The 15315-nt window shown below is 32.6% G+C and overlaps 2 protein-coding genes and 1 long non-coding RNA gene across 3 annotated transcripts; all 3 read right to left on the bottom strand.

Annotated features, from left to right (window-relative positions):
* Window positions 1-1074: 1074 nt before the first annotated feature.
* LOC135155444 (uncharacterized) lies at window positions 1075-3544 on the bottom strand. The gene is made up of 4 exons (XM_064104408.1): window positions 3378-3544; window positions 2328-2501; window positions 1807-1980; window positions 1075-1091 (listed from the first exon to the last, which is right to left on the bottom strand). Exons 1-4 carry the CDS (start codon window positions 3442-3444, stop codon window positions 1075-1077), a joined length of 432 nt encoding a protein of 143 aa, XP_063960478.1. The 5' UTR covers window positions 3445-3544.
* Window positions 3545-4216: 672 nt separating this feature from the next.
* Window positions 4217-7856, bottom strand: LOC135155443 (uncharacterized). Its single transcript, XM_064104407.1, has 5 exons — window positions 7687-7856; window positions 7160-7333; window positions 6639-6812; window positions 4494-4598; window positions 4217-4233 (listed from the first exon to the last, which is right to left on the bottom strand). Exons 1-5 carry the CDS (start codon window positions 7751-7753, stop codon window positions 4217-4219), a joined length of 537 nt encoding a protein of 178 aa, XP_063960477.1. The 5' UTR covers window positions 7754-7856.
* A 4246-nt stretch (window positions 7857-12102) lies between these two features.
* On the bottom strand, window positions 12103-13096 carry LOC135155548 (uncharacterized). Its single transcript, XR_010294701.1, has 3 exons — window positions 13041-13096; window positions 12518-12691; window positions 12103-12168 (listed from the first exon to the last, which is right to left on the bottom strand). It is a non-coding gene; the product is annotated as an uncharacterized LOC135155548 (long non-coding RNA).
* Between the last annotated feature and the right edge of the window lie 2219 nt (window positions 13097-15315).

The following is a 15315-nucleotide window of genomic DNA, read 5'->3' as shown; positions in this document are numbered from 1 at the left end:
CAGACAGGAACAGGTGCAGAAAGGGTTCCGTTATCACACATGAGCTCTGTTAGAATACCCATACTGGAAGAGTAGCCACTGTTACAGGCTATAACGATACTTTCATCATGGTCCAAAGAATCAGCCGTTGTTTGATTTGAGAAAGGAATTGCATCTACGTCACAGTTTTCTATGAGAGGGAAAAAAATATACCTCGGTAACAATATTACCAACAAAAATAACATACTTATTATTTAATCAGTTAGAGCCCCCAAAAAAAGTTGCCCTTGGAATATTTGTAAAGAAAAAAATTGTGACATACTAGAAATATTTATGACAGTAAAATTTTACCCACAAAAATAACATACTTATTATTTAATCAGTTAGAGCCCCCCAAAAAAGTTGCCCTTGGAATATTTGTAAAGAAAAAAATTGTGACATACTAGAAATATTTATGACAGTAAAATGCCTAAAAATAGCAAGCATCTTTTAGAAATTAATCCTTAAAATGAGTTAAGTAAAAGAATACTCAGTTCTTAATTTCACAACCCCATTCAGTCAAAATGGCACATTAAAAAAAGCCAGTTTGAAAATCTACATTTTCTGAATAAATCAATTCTTTTGATTTGGCAGATTTATCCAAGATTAATAGGATCTTACCATAACAGACAGGAACAGGTGCAGAAAGGGTTCCGTTATCACACATGAGCTCTGTTAGAATACCCATACTGGAAGAGTAGCCACTGTTACAGGCTATAACGATACTTTCATCATGGTCCAAAGAATCAGCCGTTGTTTGATTTGAGAAAGGAATTGCATCTACGTCACAGTTTTCTATGAGAGGGAAAAAAGGATACCTCGGTAACAATATTACCAACAAAAATAACATACTTATTATTTAATCAGTTAGAGCCCCCTAAAAAGTTGCCCTTGGAATATTTGTAAAGAAAAAAATTGTGACATACTAGAAATATTTATGACAGTAAAATTTTACCCACAAAAATAACATACTTATTATTTAATCAGTTAGAGCCCCCCAAAAAAGTTGCCCTTGGAATATTTGTAAAGAAAAAAATTGTGACATACTAGAAATTTTTATGACAGTAGAATGCCTAAAAATAGCAAGCATCTTTTAGAAATTAATCCTTAAAATGAGTTAAGTAAAAGAATACTCAGTTCTTAATTTCACAACCCCATTCAGTCAAAATGGCACATTAAAAAAAGCCAGTTTGAAAATCTACATTTTCTGAATAAATCAATTCTTTTGATTTGGCAGATTTATCCAAGATTAATAGGATCTTACCATAACAGACAGGAACAGGTGCAGAAAGGGTTCCGTTATCACACATGAGCTCTGTTAGAATACCCATACTGGAAGAGTAGCCACTGTTACAGGCTATAACGATACTTTCATCATGGTCCAAAGAATCAGCCGTTGTTTGATTTGAGAAAGGAATTGCATCTACGTCACAGTTTTCTATGAGAGGGAAAAAAATATACCTCGGTAACAATATTACCAACAAAAATAACATACTTATTATTTAATCAGTTAGAGCCCCCCAAAAAAGTTGCCCTTGGAATATTTGTAAAGAAAAAAATTCAAACATACTAGAAATATTTATGACAGTAAAATGCCTAAAAATAGCAAGCATCTTTTAGAAATTAATCCTTAAAATGAGTAAAGTAAAAAAAATACTCAGTTCTTAATTTCACAACCACATTAAGTCAAAATGGCACATTAAAAAAAGCCAGTTTGAAAATCTAAATTTTCTGAATAAATCAATTCTTTTAATTTGGCAGATTTATCCAAGATTAATAGGATCTTACCATAACAGACAGGAACAGGTGCAGAAAGGGTCCCGTTATCACACATGAGCTCTGTTAGAATACCCATACCGGTAGAGAAGCCACTGTTACAGGCTATAACAATACTTTCATCATGGTCCAAAGAATCAGCCGTTGTTTGATTTGAGAAAGGAATTGCATCTATGTCACAGTTTTCTATGAGAGGGAAAAAAAATATACCTCGGTAACAATTTTACCCACAAAAATAACATACTTATTATTTAATCAGTTAGAGCCCCCCCAAAAAGTTGCCCTTGGAATATTTGTAAAGAAAAAAATTGTGACATACTAGAAATAATGACAGTAAAATGCCTAAAAAGAGCAAGCATCTTTTAGAAATTATTCCTTAAAATGAGTAAAGTAAAAAAATACTCAGTTCTTCATTTCACAACCACATTAAGTCAAAATGGCACATTAAAAAAAGCAAGTTTGAAAATCTAAATTTTCTGAATAAATCAATTCTTTTAATTTGGCAGATTTATCCAAGATTAATAGGATCTTACCATAACAGACAGGAACAGGTGCAGAAAGGGTCCCGTTATCACACATGAGCTCTGTTAGAATACCCATACCGGTAGAGTACCCACTGTTACAGGCTATAACGATACTTGCATCATGGTCCAAAGAATCAGCCGTTGTTTGATTTGAGAAAGGAATTGCATCTACGTCACAGTTTCCTATGAAAGGGAAAAAAGGATACCTCGGTAACAATATTACCAACAAAAATAACATACTTATTATTTAATCAGTTAGAGCCCCCCCAAAAAAAAGTTGCCCTTGGAATATTTGTAAAGAAAAAAATTGTGACATACTAGAAATATTTATGACAGTAAAATGCCTGAAAAATAGCAAGCATCTTTTAGAAAGTAATCCTTAAAATGAGTAAAGTAAAAGAATACTCAGTTCTTAATTTCACAACCCCATTCAGTCAAAATGACACATTAAAAAAAGCCAGTTTGAAAATCTACATTTTCTGAATAAATCAATTTTTTTGATTTGGCAGATTTATCCAAGATTAATAGGATCTTACCATAACAGGAAGGAACAGGTGCAGAAAGGGTTCCGTTATCACACATGAGCTCTGTTAGAATACCCATACCGGTAGAGTACCCACTGTTACAGGCTATAACGATACTTGCATCATGGTCCAAAGAATCAGCCGTTGTTTTATTTGAGAAAGGAATTGCATCTACGTCACAGTTTTCTATGAAAGGGAAAAAAGGATACCTCGGTAACAATATTACCGACAAAAATAACATACTTATTATTTAATCAGTTAGAGCCCCCCAAAAAAGTTGCCCTTGGAATAATTGTAAAGAAAAAAATTGTGACATACTAGAAATATTGATGACAGTAAAATGCCTAAAAATAGCAAGCATCTTTTAGAAATTAATCCTTAAAATGAGTAAAGTAAAAGAATACTCAGTTCTTAATTTCACAACCCCATTCAGTCAAAATGGCACATTAAAAAAAGCCAGTTTGAAAATCTACATTTTCTGAATAAATCAATTCTTTTGATTTGGCAGATTTATCCAAGATTAATAGGATCTTACCATAACAGACAGGAACAGGTGCAGAAAGGGTTCCGTTATCACACATGAGCTCTGTTAGAATACCCATACTGGAAGAGTAGCCACTGTTACAGGCTATAACGATACTTTCATCATGGTCCAAAGAATCAGCCGTTGTTTGATTTGAGAAAGGAATTGCATCTACGTCACAGTTTTCTATGAGAGGGAAAAAAATATACCTCGGTAACAATATTACCAACAAAAATAACATACTTATTATTTAATCAGTTAGAGCCCCCCCAAAAAGTTGCCCTTGGAATATTTGTAAAGAAAAAAATTCAAACATACTAGAAATATTTATTTAAAGTAAAATGCCTAAAAATAGCAAGCATCTTTTAGAAATTAATCCTTAAAATGAGTAAAGTAAAAGAATACTCAGTTCTTAATTTCACAACCCCATTCAGTCAAAATGACACATTAAAAAAAGCCAGTTTGAAAATCTACATTTTCTGAATAAATCAATTTTTTTTATTTGGCAGATTTATCCAAGATTAATAGGATCTTACCATAACAGGAAGGAACAGGTGCAGAAAGGGTTCCGTTATCACACATGAGCTCTGTTAGAATACCCATACCGGTAGAGTACCCACTGTTACAGGCTATAACGATACTTGCATCATGGTCCAAAGAATCAGCCGTTGTTTTATTTGAGAAAGGAATTGCATCTACGTCACAGTTTTCTATGAAAGGGAAAAAAGGATACCTCGGTAACAATATTACCGACAAAAATAACATACTTATTATTTAATCAGTTAGAGCCCCCCCAAAAAGTTGCTCTTGGAATAATTGTAAAGAAAAAAATTGTGACATACTAGAAATATTTATGACAGTAAAATGCCTAAAAATAGCAAGCATCTTTTAGAAATTAATCCTTAAAATGAGTAAAGTAAAAGAATACTCAGTTCTTAATTTCACAACCCCATTCAGTCAAAATGGCACATTAAAAAAAGCCAGTTTGAAAATCTACATTTTCTGAATAAATCAATTCTTTTGATTTGGCAGATTTATCCAAGATTAATAGGATCTTACCATAACAGACAGGAACAGGTGCAGAAAGGGTTCCGTTATCACACATGAGCTCTGTTAGAATACCCATACCGGTAGAGTACCCACTGTTACAGGCAATAACGATACTTGCTTCATGGTCCAAAGAATCAGCCGTTGTTTGATTTGAGAAAGGAATTGCATCTACGTCACAGTTTTCTATGAGAGGGAAAAAAATATACCTCGGTAACAATATTACCAACAAAAATAACATACTTATTATTTAATCAGTTAGAGCCCCCCAAAAAAGTTGCCCTTGGAATATTTGTAAAGAAAAAAATTCAAACATACTAGAAATATTTATGACAGTAAAATGCCTAAAAATAGCAAGCATCTTTTAGAAATTAATCCTTAAAATGAGTAAAGTAAAAGAATACTCAGTTCTTAATTTCACAACCCCATTCAGTCAAAATGGCACATTAAAAAAAGCCAGTTTGAAAATCTACATTTTCTGAATAAATCAATTCTTTTGATTTGGCAGATTTATCCAAGATTAATAGGATCTTACCATAACAGACAGGAACAGGTGCAGAAAGGGTCCCGTTATCACACATGAGCTCTGTTAGAATACCCATACTGGAAGAGTAGCCACTGTTACAGGCTATAACGATACTTGCATCATGGTCCAAAGAATCAGCCGTTGTGTGATTTGAGAAAGGAATTGCATCTACGTCACAGTTTTCTATGAGAGGGAAAAAAATATACCTCGGTAATGATATTACCAACAAAAATAACATACTTATTATTTAATCAGTTAGAGCCTCCCAAAAAAGTTGCCCTTGGAATATTTGTAAAGAAAAAAATTCAAACATACTAGAAATATTTATGACAGTAAAATGCCTAAAAATAGCATGCATCTTTTAGAAATTAATCCTTAAAATGAGTAAAGTAAAAGAATACTCAGTTCTTAATTTCACAACCCCATTCAGTCAAAATGGCACATTAAAAAAAGCCAGTTTGAAAATCTACATTTTCTGAATAAATCAATTCTTTTGATTTGGCAGATTTATCCAAGATTAATAGGATCTTACCATAACAGACAGGAACAGGTGCAGAAAGGGTTCCGTTATCACACATGAGCTCTGTTAGAATACCCATACTGGAAGAGTAGCCACTGTTACAGGCTATAACGATACTTTCATCATGGTCCAAAGAATCAGCCGTTGTTTGATTTGAGAAAGGAATTGCATCTACGTCACAGTTTTCTATGAGAGGGAAAAAAATATACCTCGGTAACAATATTACCAACAAAAATAACATACTTATTATTTAATCAGTTAGAGCCCCCAAAAAAAGTTGCCCTTGGAATATTTGTAAAGAAAAAAATTGTGACATACTAGAAATATTTATGACAGTAAAATTTTACCCACAAAAATAACATACTTATTATTTAATCAGTTAGAGCCCCCCAAAAAAGTTGCCCTTGGAATATTTGTAAAGAAAAAAATTGTGACATACTAGAAATATTTATGACAGTAAAATGCCTAAAAATAGCAAGCATCTTTTAGAAATTAATCCTTAAAATGAGTTAAGTAAAAGAATACTCAGTTCTTAATTTCACAACCCCATTCAGTCAAAATGGCACATTAAAAAAAGCCAGTTTGAAAATCTACATTTTCTGAATAAATCAATTCTTTTGATTTGGCAGATTTATCCAAGATTAATAGGATCTTACCATAACAGACAGGAACAGGTGCAGAAAGGGTTCCGTTATCACACATGAGCTCTGTTAGAATACCCATACTGGAAGAGTAGCCACTGTTACAGGCTATAACGATACTTTCATCATGGTCCAAAGAATCAGCTGTTGTTTGATTTGAGAAAGGAATTGCATCTACGTCACAGTTTTCTATGAGAGGGAAAAAAATATACCTCGGTAACAATATTACCAACAAAAATAACATACTTATTATTTAATCAGTTAGAGCCCCCCAAAAAAGTTGCCCTTGGAATATTTGTAAAGAAAAAAATTCAAACATACTAGAAATATTTATGACAGTAAAATGCCTAAAAATAGCAAGCATCTTTTAGAAATTAATCCTTAAAATGAGTAAAGTAAAAAAAATACTCAGTTCTTAATTTCACAACCACATTAAGTCAAAATGGCACATTAAAAAAAGCCAGTTTGAAAATCTAAATTTTCTGAATAAATCAATTCTTTTAATTTGGCAGATTTATCCAAGATTAATAGGATCTTACCATAACAGACAGGAACAGGTGCAGAAAGGGTCCCGTTATCACACATGAGCTCTGTTAGAATACCCATACCGGTAGAGAAGCCACTGTTACAGGCTATAACAATACTTTCATCATGGTCCAAAGAATCAGCCGTTGTTTGATTTGAGAAAGGAATTGCATCTATGTCACAGTTTTCTATGAGAGGGAAAAAAAATATACCTCGGTAACAATTTTACCCACAAAAATAACATACTTATTATTTAATCAGTTAGAGCCCCCCCAAAAAGTTGCCCTTGGAATATTTGTAAAGAAAAAAATTGTGACATACTAGAAATAATGACAGTAAAATGCCTAAAAAGAGCAAGCATCTTTTAGAAATTATTCCTTAAAATGAGTAAAGTAAAAAAATACTCAGTTCTTCATTTCACAACCACATTAAGTCAAAATGGCACATTAAAAAAAGCAAGTTTGAAAATCTAAATTTTCTGAATAAATCAATTCTTTTAATTTGGCAGATTTATCCAAGATTAATAGGATCTTACCATAACAGACAGGAACAGGTGCAGAAAGGGTCCCGTTATCACACATGAGCTCTGTTAGAATACCCATACTGGAAGAGTAGCCACTGTTACAGGCTATAACGATACTTGCATCATGGTCCAAAGAATCAGCCGTTGTTTGATTTGAGAAAGGAATTGCATCTACGTCACAGTTTCCTATGAAAGGGAAAAAAGGATACCTCGGTAACAATATTACCAACAAAAATAACATACTTATTATTTAATCAGTTAGAGCCCCCCCAAAAAAAAGTTGCCCTTGGAATATTTGTAAAGAAAAAAATTGTGACATACTAGAAATATTTATGACAGTAAAATGCCTGAAAAATAGCAAGCATCTTTTAGAAAGTAATCCTTAAAATGAGTAAAGTAAAACAATACTCAGTTCTTAATTTCACAACCCCATTCAGTCAAAATGACACATTAAAAAAAGCCAGTTTGAAAATCTACATTTTCTGAATAAATCAATTCTTTTGATTTGGCAGATTTATCCAAGATTAATAGGATCTTACCATAACAGACAGGAACAGGTGCAGAAAGGGTTCCGTTATCACACATGAGCTCTGTTAGAATACCCATACTGGAAGAGTAGCCACTGTTACAGGCTATAACGATACTTTCATCATGGTCCAAAGAATCAGCCGTTGTTTGATTTGAGAAAGGAATTGCATCTACGTCACAGTTTTCTATGAGAGGGAAAAAAATATACCTCGGTAACAATATTACCAACAAAAATAACATACTTATTATTTAATCAGTTAGAGCCCCCCCAAAAAGTTGCCCTTGGAATATTTGTAAAGAAAAAAATTCAAACATACTAGAAATATTTATTTAAAGTAAAATGCCTAAAAATAGCAAGCATCTTTTAGAAATTAATCCTTAAAATGAGTAAAGTAAAAGAATACTCAGTTCTTAATTTCACAACCCCATTCAGTCAAAATGACACATTAAAAAAAGCCAGTTTGAAAATCTACATTTTCTGAATAAATCAATTTTTTTTATTTGGCAGATTTATCCAAGATTAATAGGATCTTACCATAACAGGAAGGAACAGGTGCAGAAAGGGTTCCGTTATCACACATGAGCTCTGTTAGAATACCCATACCGGTAGAGTACCCACTGTTACAGGCTATAACGATACTTGCTTCATGGTCCAAAGAATCAGCCGTTGTTTGATTTGAGAAAGGAATTGCATCTACGTCACAGTTTTCTATGAGAGGGAAAAAAATATACCTCGGTAACAATATTACCAACAAAAATAACATACTTATTATTTAATCAGTTAGAGCCCCCCAAAAAAGTTGCCCTTGGAATATTTGTAAAGAAAAAAATTCAAACATACTAGAAATATTTATGACAGTAAAATGCCTAAAAATAGCAAGCATCTTTTAGAAATTAATCCTTAAAATGAGTAAAGTAAAAGAATACTCAGTTCTTAATTTCACAACCCCATTCAGTCAAAATGGCACATTAAAAAAAGCCAGTTTGAAAATCTACATTTTCTGAATAAATCAATTCTTTTGATTTGGCAGATTTATCCAAGATTAATAGGATCTTACCATAACAGACAGGAACAGGTGCAGAAAGGGTTCCGTTATCACACATGAGCTCTGTTAGAATACCCATACTGGAAGAGTAGCCACTGTTACAGGCTATAACGATACTTTCATCATGGTCCAAAGAATCAGCCGTTGTTTGATTTGAGAAAGGAATTGCATCTACGTCACAGTTTTCTATGAGAGGGAAAAAAAATATACCTCGGTAACAATTTTACCCACAAAAATAACATACTTATTATTTAATCAGTTAGAGCCCCCCAAAAAAGTTGCCCTTGGAATATTTGTAAAGAAAAAAATTCAAACATACTAGAAATATTTATGACAGTAAAATGCCTAAAAAGAGCAAGCATCTTTTAGAAATTAATCCTTAAAATGAGTAAAGTAAAAAAATACTCAGTTCTTCATTTCACAACCACATTAAGTCAAAATGGCACATTAAAAAAAGCCAGTTTGAAAATCTACATTTTCTGAATAAATCAATTCTTTTGATTTGGCAGATTTATCCAAGATTAATAGAATCTTACCATAACAGACAGGAACAGGTGCAGAAAGGGTCCCGTTATCACACATGAGCTCTGTTAGAATACCCATACCGGTAGAGAAGCCACTGTTACAGGCTATAACGATACTTGCATCATGGTCCAAAGAATCAGCCGTTGTGTGATTTGAGAAAGGAATTGCATCTACGTCACAGTTTCCTATGAAAGGGAAAAAAGGATACCTCGGTAACAATATTACCAACAAAAATAACATACTTATTATTTAATCAGTTAGAGCCCCCCAAAAAAGTTGCCCTTGGAATATTTGTAAAGAAAAAAATTGTGACATACTAGAAATATTTATGACAGTAAAATGCCTTAAAAATAGCAAGCATCTTTTAGAAAGTAATCCTTAAAATGAGTAAAGTAAAAGAATACTCAGTTCTTAATTTCACAACCCCATTCAGTCAAAATGACACATTAAAAAAAGCCAGTTTGAAAATCTACATTTTCTGAATAAATCAATTTTTTTTATTTGGCAGATTTATCCAAGATTAATAGGATCTTACCATAACAGGAAGGAACAGGTGCAGAAAGGGTTCCGTTATCACACATGAGCTCTGTTAGAATACCCATACCGGTAGAGTACCCACTGTTACAGGCTATAACGATACTTGCATCATGGTCCAAAGAATCAGCCGTTGTTTTATTTGAGAAAGGAATTGCATCTACGTCACAGTTTTCTATGAAAGGGAAAAAAGGATACCTCGGTAACAATATTACCGACAAAAATAACATACTTATTATTTAATCAGTTAGAGCCCCCCAAAAAAGTTGCCCTTGGAATATTTGTAAAGAAAAAAATTCAAACATACTAGAAATATTTATGACAGTAAAATGCCTAAAAATAGCAAGCATCTTTTAGAAATTAATCCTTTAAATGAGTAAAGTAAAAGAATACTCAGTTCTTAATTTCACAACCCCATTCAGTCAAAATGGCATATTAAAAAAAGCCAGTTTGAAAATGTACATTTTCTGAATAAATCAATTCTTTTGATTTGGCAGATTTATCCAAGATTAATAGGATCTTACCATAACAGGAAGGAACAGGTGCAGAAAGGGTTCCGTTATCACACATGAGCTCTGTTAGAATACCCATACTGGAAGAGTAGCCACTGTTACAGGCTATAACGATACTTTCATCATGGTCCAAAGAATCAGCCGTTGTTTGATTTGAGAAAGGAATTGCATCTACGTCACAGTTTTCTATGAGAGGGAAAAAAATATACCTCGGTAACAATATTACCAACAAAAATAACATACTTATTATTTAATCAGTTAGAGCCCCCCAAAAAAGTTGCCCTTGGAATATTTGTAAAGAAAAAAATTCAAACATACTAGAAATATTTATGACAGTAAAATGCCTAAAAATAGCAAGCATCTTTTAGAAATTAATCCTTAAAATGAGTAAAGTAAAATAATACTCAGTTCTTAATTTCACAACCCCATTCAGTCAAAATGGCACATTAAAAAAAGCCAGTTTGAAAATCTACATTTTCTGAATAAATCAATTCTTTTGATTTGGCAGATTTATCCAAGATTAATAGGATCTTACCATAACAGACAGGAACAGGTGCAGAAAGGGTTCCGTTATCACACATGAGCTCTGTTAGAATACCCATACTGGAAGAGTAGCCACTGTTACAGGCTATAACGATACTTCTATCATGGTCCAAAGAATCAGCCGTTGTTTGATTTGAGAAAGGAATTGCATCTACGTCACAGTTTTCTATGAGAGGGAAAAAAATATACCTCGGTAACAATATTACCAACAAAAATAACATACTTATTATTTAATCAGTTAGAGCCCCCTAAAAAGTTGCCCTTGGAATATTTGTAAAGAAAAAAATTGTGACATACTAGAAATATTTATGACAGTAAAATTTTACCCACAAAAATAACATACTTATTATTTAATCAGTTAGAGCCCCCCAAAAAAGTTGCCCTTGGAATATTTGTAAAGAAAAAAATTGTGACATACTAGAAATATTTATGACAGTAAAATGCCTAAAAATAGCAAGCATCTTTTAGAAATTAATCCTTAAAATGAGTTAAGTAAAAGAATACTCAGTTCTTAATTTCACAACCCCATTCAGTCAAAATGGCACATTAAAAAAAGCCAGTTTGAAAATCTACATTTTCTGAATAAATCAATTCTTTTGATTTGGCAGATTTATCCAAGATTAATAGGATCTTACCATAACAGACAGGAACAGGTGCAGAAAGGGTTCCGTTATCACACATGAGCTCTGTTAGAATACCCATACTGGAAGAGTAGCCACTGTTACAGGCTATAACGATACTTTCATCATGGTCCAAAGAATCAGCCGTTGTTTGATTTGAGAAAGGAATTGCATCTACGTCACAGTTTTCTATGAGAGGGAAAAAAAATATACCTCGGTAACAATTTTACCCACAAAAATAACATACTTATTATTTAATCAGTCAGAGCCCCCAAAAAAAGTTGCCCTTGGAATATTTGTAAAGAAAAAAATTCAAACATACTAGAAATATTTATGACAGTAAAATGCCTAAAAATAGCAAGCATCTTTTAGAAATTAATCCTTAAAATGAGTAAAGTAAAAGAATACTCAGTTCTTAATTTCACAACCCCATTCAGTCAAAATGGCACATTAAAAAAAGCCAGTTTAAAAATCTAAATTTTCTGAATAAATAAATTCTTTTAATTTGGCAGATTTATCCAAGATTAATAGGATCTTACCATAACAGACAGGAACAGGTGCAGAAAGGGTCCCGTTATCACACATGAGCTCTGTAAGAACACCCATACCGGTAGAGTACCCACTGTTACAGGCTATAACGATACTTGCATCATGGTCCAAAGAATCAGCCGTTGTTTGATTTGAGAAAGGAATTGCATCTACGTCACAGTTTCCTATGAAAGGGAAAAAAGGATACCTCGGTAACAATATTACCGACAAAAATAACATACTTATCATTTAATCAGTTAGAGCCCCCCAAAAAAGTTGCCCGTGGAATAATTGTGAAGAAAAAAATTGTGACATACTAGAAATATTTATGACAGTAAAATGCCTAAAAATAGCAAGCATCTTTTAGAAATTAATCCTTAAAATGAGTAAAGTAAAAGAATACTCAGTTCTTAATTTCACAACCCCATTCAGTCAAAATGGCACATTAAAAAAAGCCAGTTTGAAAATCTAAATTTTCTGAATAAATCAATTCTTTTAATTTGGCAGATTTATCCAAGATTAATAGGATCTTACCATAACAGACAGGAACAGGTGCAGAAAGGGTCCCGTTATCACACATGAGCTCTGTTAGAATACCCATACCGGTAGAGTACCCACTGTTACAGGCTATAACGATACTTGCATCATGGTCCAAAGAATCAGCCGTTGTTTGATTTGAGAAAGGAATTGCATCTACGTCACAGTTTCCTATGAAAGGGAAAAAAGGATACCTCGGTAACAATATTACCGACAAAAATAACATACTTATCATTTAATCAGTTAGAGCCCCCCAAAAAAGTTGCCCGTGGAATAATTGTGAAGAAAAAAATTGTGACATACTAGAAATATTTATGACAGTAAAATGCCTAAAAATAGCAAGCATCTTTCAGAAATGAATCCTTAAAATGAGTAAAGTAAAAGAATACTCAGTTCTTAATTTCACAACCCCATTCAGTCAAAATGGCACATTAAAAAAAGCCAGTTTGAAAATCTACATTTTCTGAATAAATCAATTCTTTTGATTTGGCAGATTTATCCAAGATTAATAGGATCTTACCATAACAGACAGGAACAGGTGCAGAAAGGGTCCCGTTATCACACATGAGCTCTGTTAGAATACCCATACCGGGATTTTGGGCGAATCCGTTCTAGACCAAAATCGTATAGTAATGCGTTCCTATAGCACAAACGTGCAAAGTCTTTTTTTTTTCCAGACCCGGTTTTTTTTTTTATAATTATAATATAAGTCCAAAGTCTTTTTCCAGACCCGGTTATTTAAAAAATTATAATATCAGTCCAAAGTCTTTTTTCCAGACCCGGTTGTTTCAAAAATTATAAGTTAAGTCCAAAGTCTTTTATCCAGACCCGGTTATTTCAAAAATTATAATTTAAGTCTAAACTAAGGTACGATAATGATATTCCAGTGGAATGAAAATGAGAATCGAGCTTAGTCTTTTCTCCAGACCCAGTTAATTAAAACTGTTGGAATAAATGTCTTTGTTGTTGTTTTAACTTATACGGCGCATATTGTGAATATATGCACTAAGAGTAAATTGAGAACTAAGCGTAGTCTTTTCTCCAGACCCGGTTACTTAAAACTAAAACTCTATAGTAATGCGTTCATATAGCATAAAAGTGCAAAGTTTTTTTCCCAGACCTGGTTAATTCAAAGATTATAATATAAGTTCAAAGTCTTTTTTCCAGACCCGGTTGTCTAAAAAATTATAATATAGGTCTCAAGTCTTTTCTCCAGACCTGGTTGTTTAAAAAATTATAATATAAGTCCAAACTAAGATACCATAATGATATTCCAGTGGAATAAAAATGAAAATCGAGCTTAGTCTTTTCTCCAAACCCTGTTATTCCAAAATTATAAATATCAATACAACAACAACAAAAACAGTATAAAGACCCAATAATCTCATAAATGATGGCTAACATGGACATATAGCGTAGCCTTTTAGCCAGACCCAGTTATTTTTTTTCAAAATAACGCAAATAGTAATAATAAATAAATTCAAAATCTAAGACCAAACAATTCTTCAACCTAAGAACCTGTTTTTAACAGAGGTTTAGAGCGTTGTCTTTATTCAAGACCTAATCATTAAAAAAAATTACGAAAAAAAAAATCTTCTAACGTAAGACCCTATCTTATTCGTATTCTTGTGGAATAACATGAGTTGATATGAGTTTTAAATCGTACTCTTTCCCCCAGACCCGGTTATTTAAAAAATGGATTTAAAAAACTTCAATTCTAAGACTAATCTTCAAATGTTACACCCAGTAAAAAGAATATGTCTATACCCCACACGCAGTTTTTTTTTAAATAATACTAAGACCCCTCGAAACCATTGTAATAATGCATGGGTAAAGCAAACATCCTTTCTCCAGACTTGGTTATTATTTGGAAAAAAAATTAAATAGTTTTTACAAATATTCTAAAACGAATACCTAATAATCTAATTATTGTGGAATAACATGAAGATCGATTGTAGACTTTCCTCCAGACACAATTATTTCAAGAATAAAAAAACAATAAAACCCAACCCCCAACAACGAATCTAAGAACCAACAATCCTCCAAATTAAGACCATGTAGAAAAGCGCATGTTTAGAGCGTTGTCTTTATTCCAGACCCAGTCATTCAAAAAATAATTTGAACAATCTTAAAAACATAATGATAAGGCTTTGTCATATTCTTATTACTGTGGAATAACACGAGTATTATGCTTAGTCATTCGTCTAGACCCGGTTATTTAAAAGATAAACAAATATTTTTAAAAAATCAAAGCTAAAACCAATCTTCAAAATTAAACCCAGTTAAAATGGTTGGTTTTAGAGCGTTGTCTTTACCCCACACCCAGTTCTCTTTAAATACAAATGAAGCGAAACATTAATCTTCAAACTTAGACCCCAGCATTTTCCAAACTATAAAAACCCTGTGATAACGCATACCACAAAAACGACAAATTAATCATAGGCGTAATTATTCATATCTGAATAAAACGTGCCTTAAAGTCCAAGATAACAACAACAACAACGTTATGCTATATCAATGATATTGTGGGGTCTTTGTTAATATTGTTTGTTTGTTTTTATTGTTCCTTATAATTTCCTATTTTGAAATAACTGGGTCTGAAGCAAAGACTACACCATATTTCCATGCTATTCAATGTTGATAAGATTGTGGGGGCTTTGTTTTATTATTACTATATATCCTTTTTATGATTTGTTATTTTAAAATAACTGGGTCTTGAAGAAAGACTACGCTATATTTTCAAGTCTGGCGCAAATATTCACTACTGAATGATACCCGCCGTATAAGCTAAAACA

This window comes from Lytechinus pictus, chromosome 9 (assembly GCF_037042905.1).
Source record: "Lytechinus pictus isolate F3 Inbred chromosome 9, Lp3.0, whole genome shotgun sequence".
Taxonomy (NCBI): domain Eukaryota; kingdom Metazoa; phylum Echinodermata; class Echinoidea; order Temnopleuroida; family Toxopneustidae; genus Lytechinus; species Lytechinus pictus.
The sequence above is the reverse complement of the archived record's forward strand: the minus strand, read 5'-3'. Positions and strand labels throughout refer to the sequence as shown.

What these genes read in the sequence shown, in the direction of transcription:
- LOC135155444 (XM_064104408.1), bottom strand. Translation starts at nt 3,444, where the DNA reads ATGGGTATTCTAACAGAGCTCATGTGTGATAACGGAACCCTTTCTGCA. An exon ending in ACCTGTTCCTGTCTGTTATG is followed by an intron (nt 2,502 to 3,377) that starts GTAAGATCCTAT and finishes TCCCTTTCATAG; the next exon opens with GAAACTGTGACGTAGATGCA. An exon ending in ACCTGTTCCTGTCTGTTATG is followed by an intron (nt 1,981 to 2,327) that starts GTAAGATCCTAT and finishes TCCCTCTCATAG; the next exon opens with AAAACTGTGACATAGATGCA.
- LOC135155443 (XM_064104407.1), bottom strand. Translation starts at nt 7,753, where the DNA reads ATGGGTATTCTAACAGAGCTCATGTGTGATAACGGAACCCTTTCTGCA. An exon ending in ACCTGTTCCTGTCTGTTATG is followed by an intron (nt 7,334 to 7,686) that starts GTAAGATCCTAT and finishes TCCCTTTCATAG; the next exon opens with GAAACTGTGACGTAGATGCA. An exon ending in ACCTGTTCCTGTCTGTTATG is followed by an intron (nt 4,599 to 6,638) that starts GTAAGATCCTAT and finishes TCCCTCTCATAG; the next exon opens with AAAACTGTGACGTAGATGCA.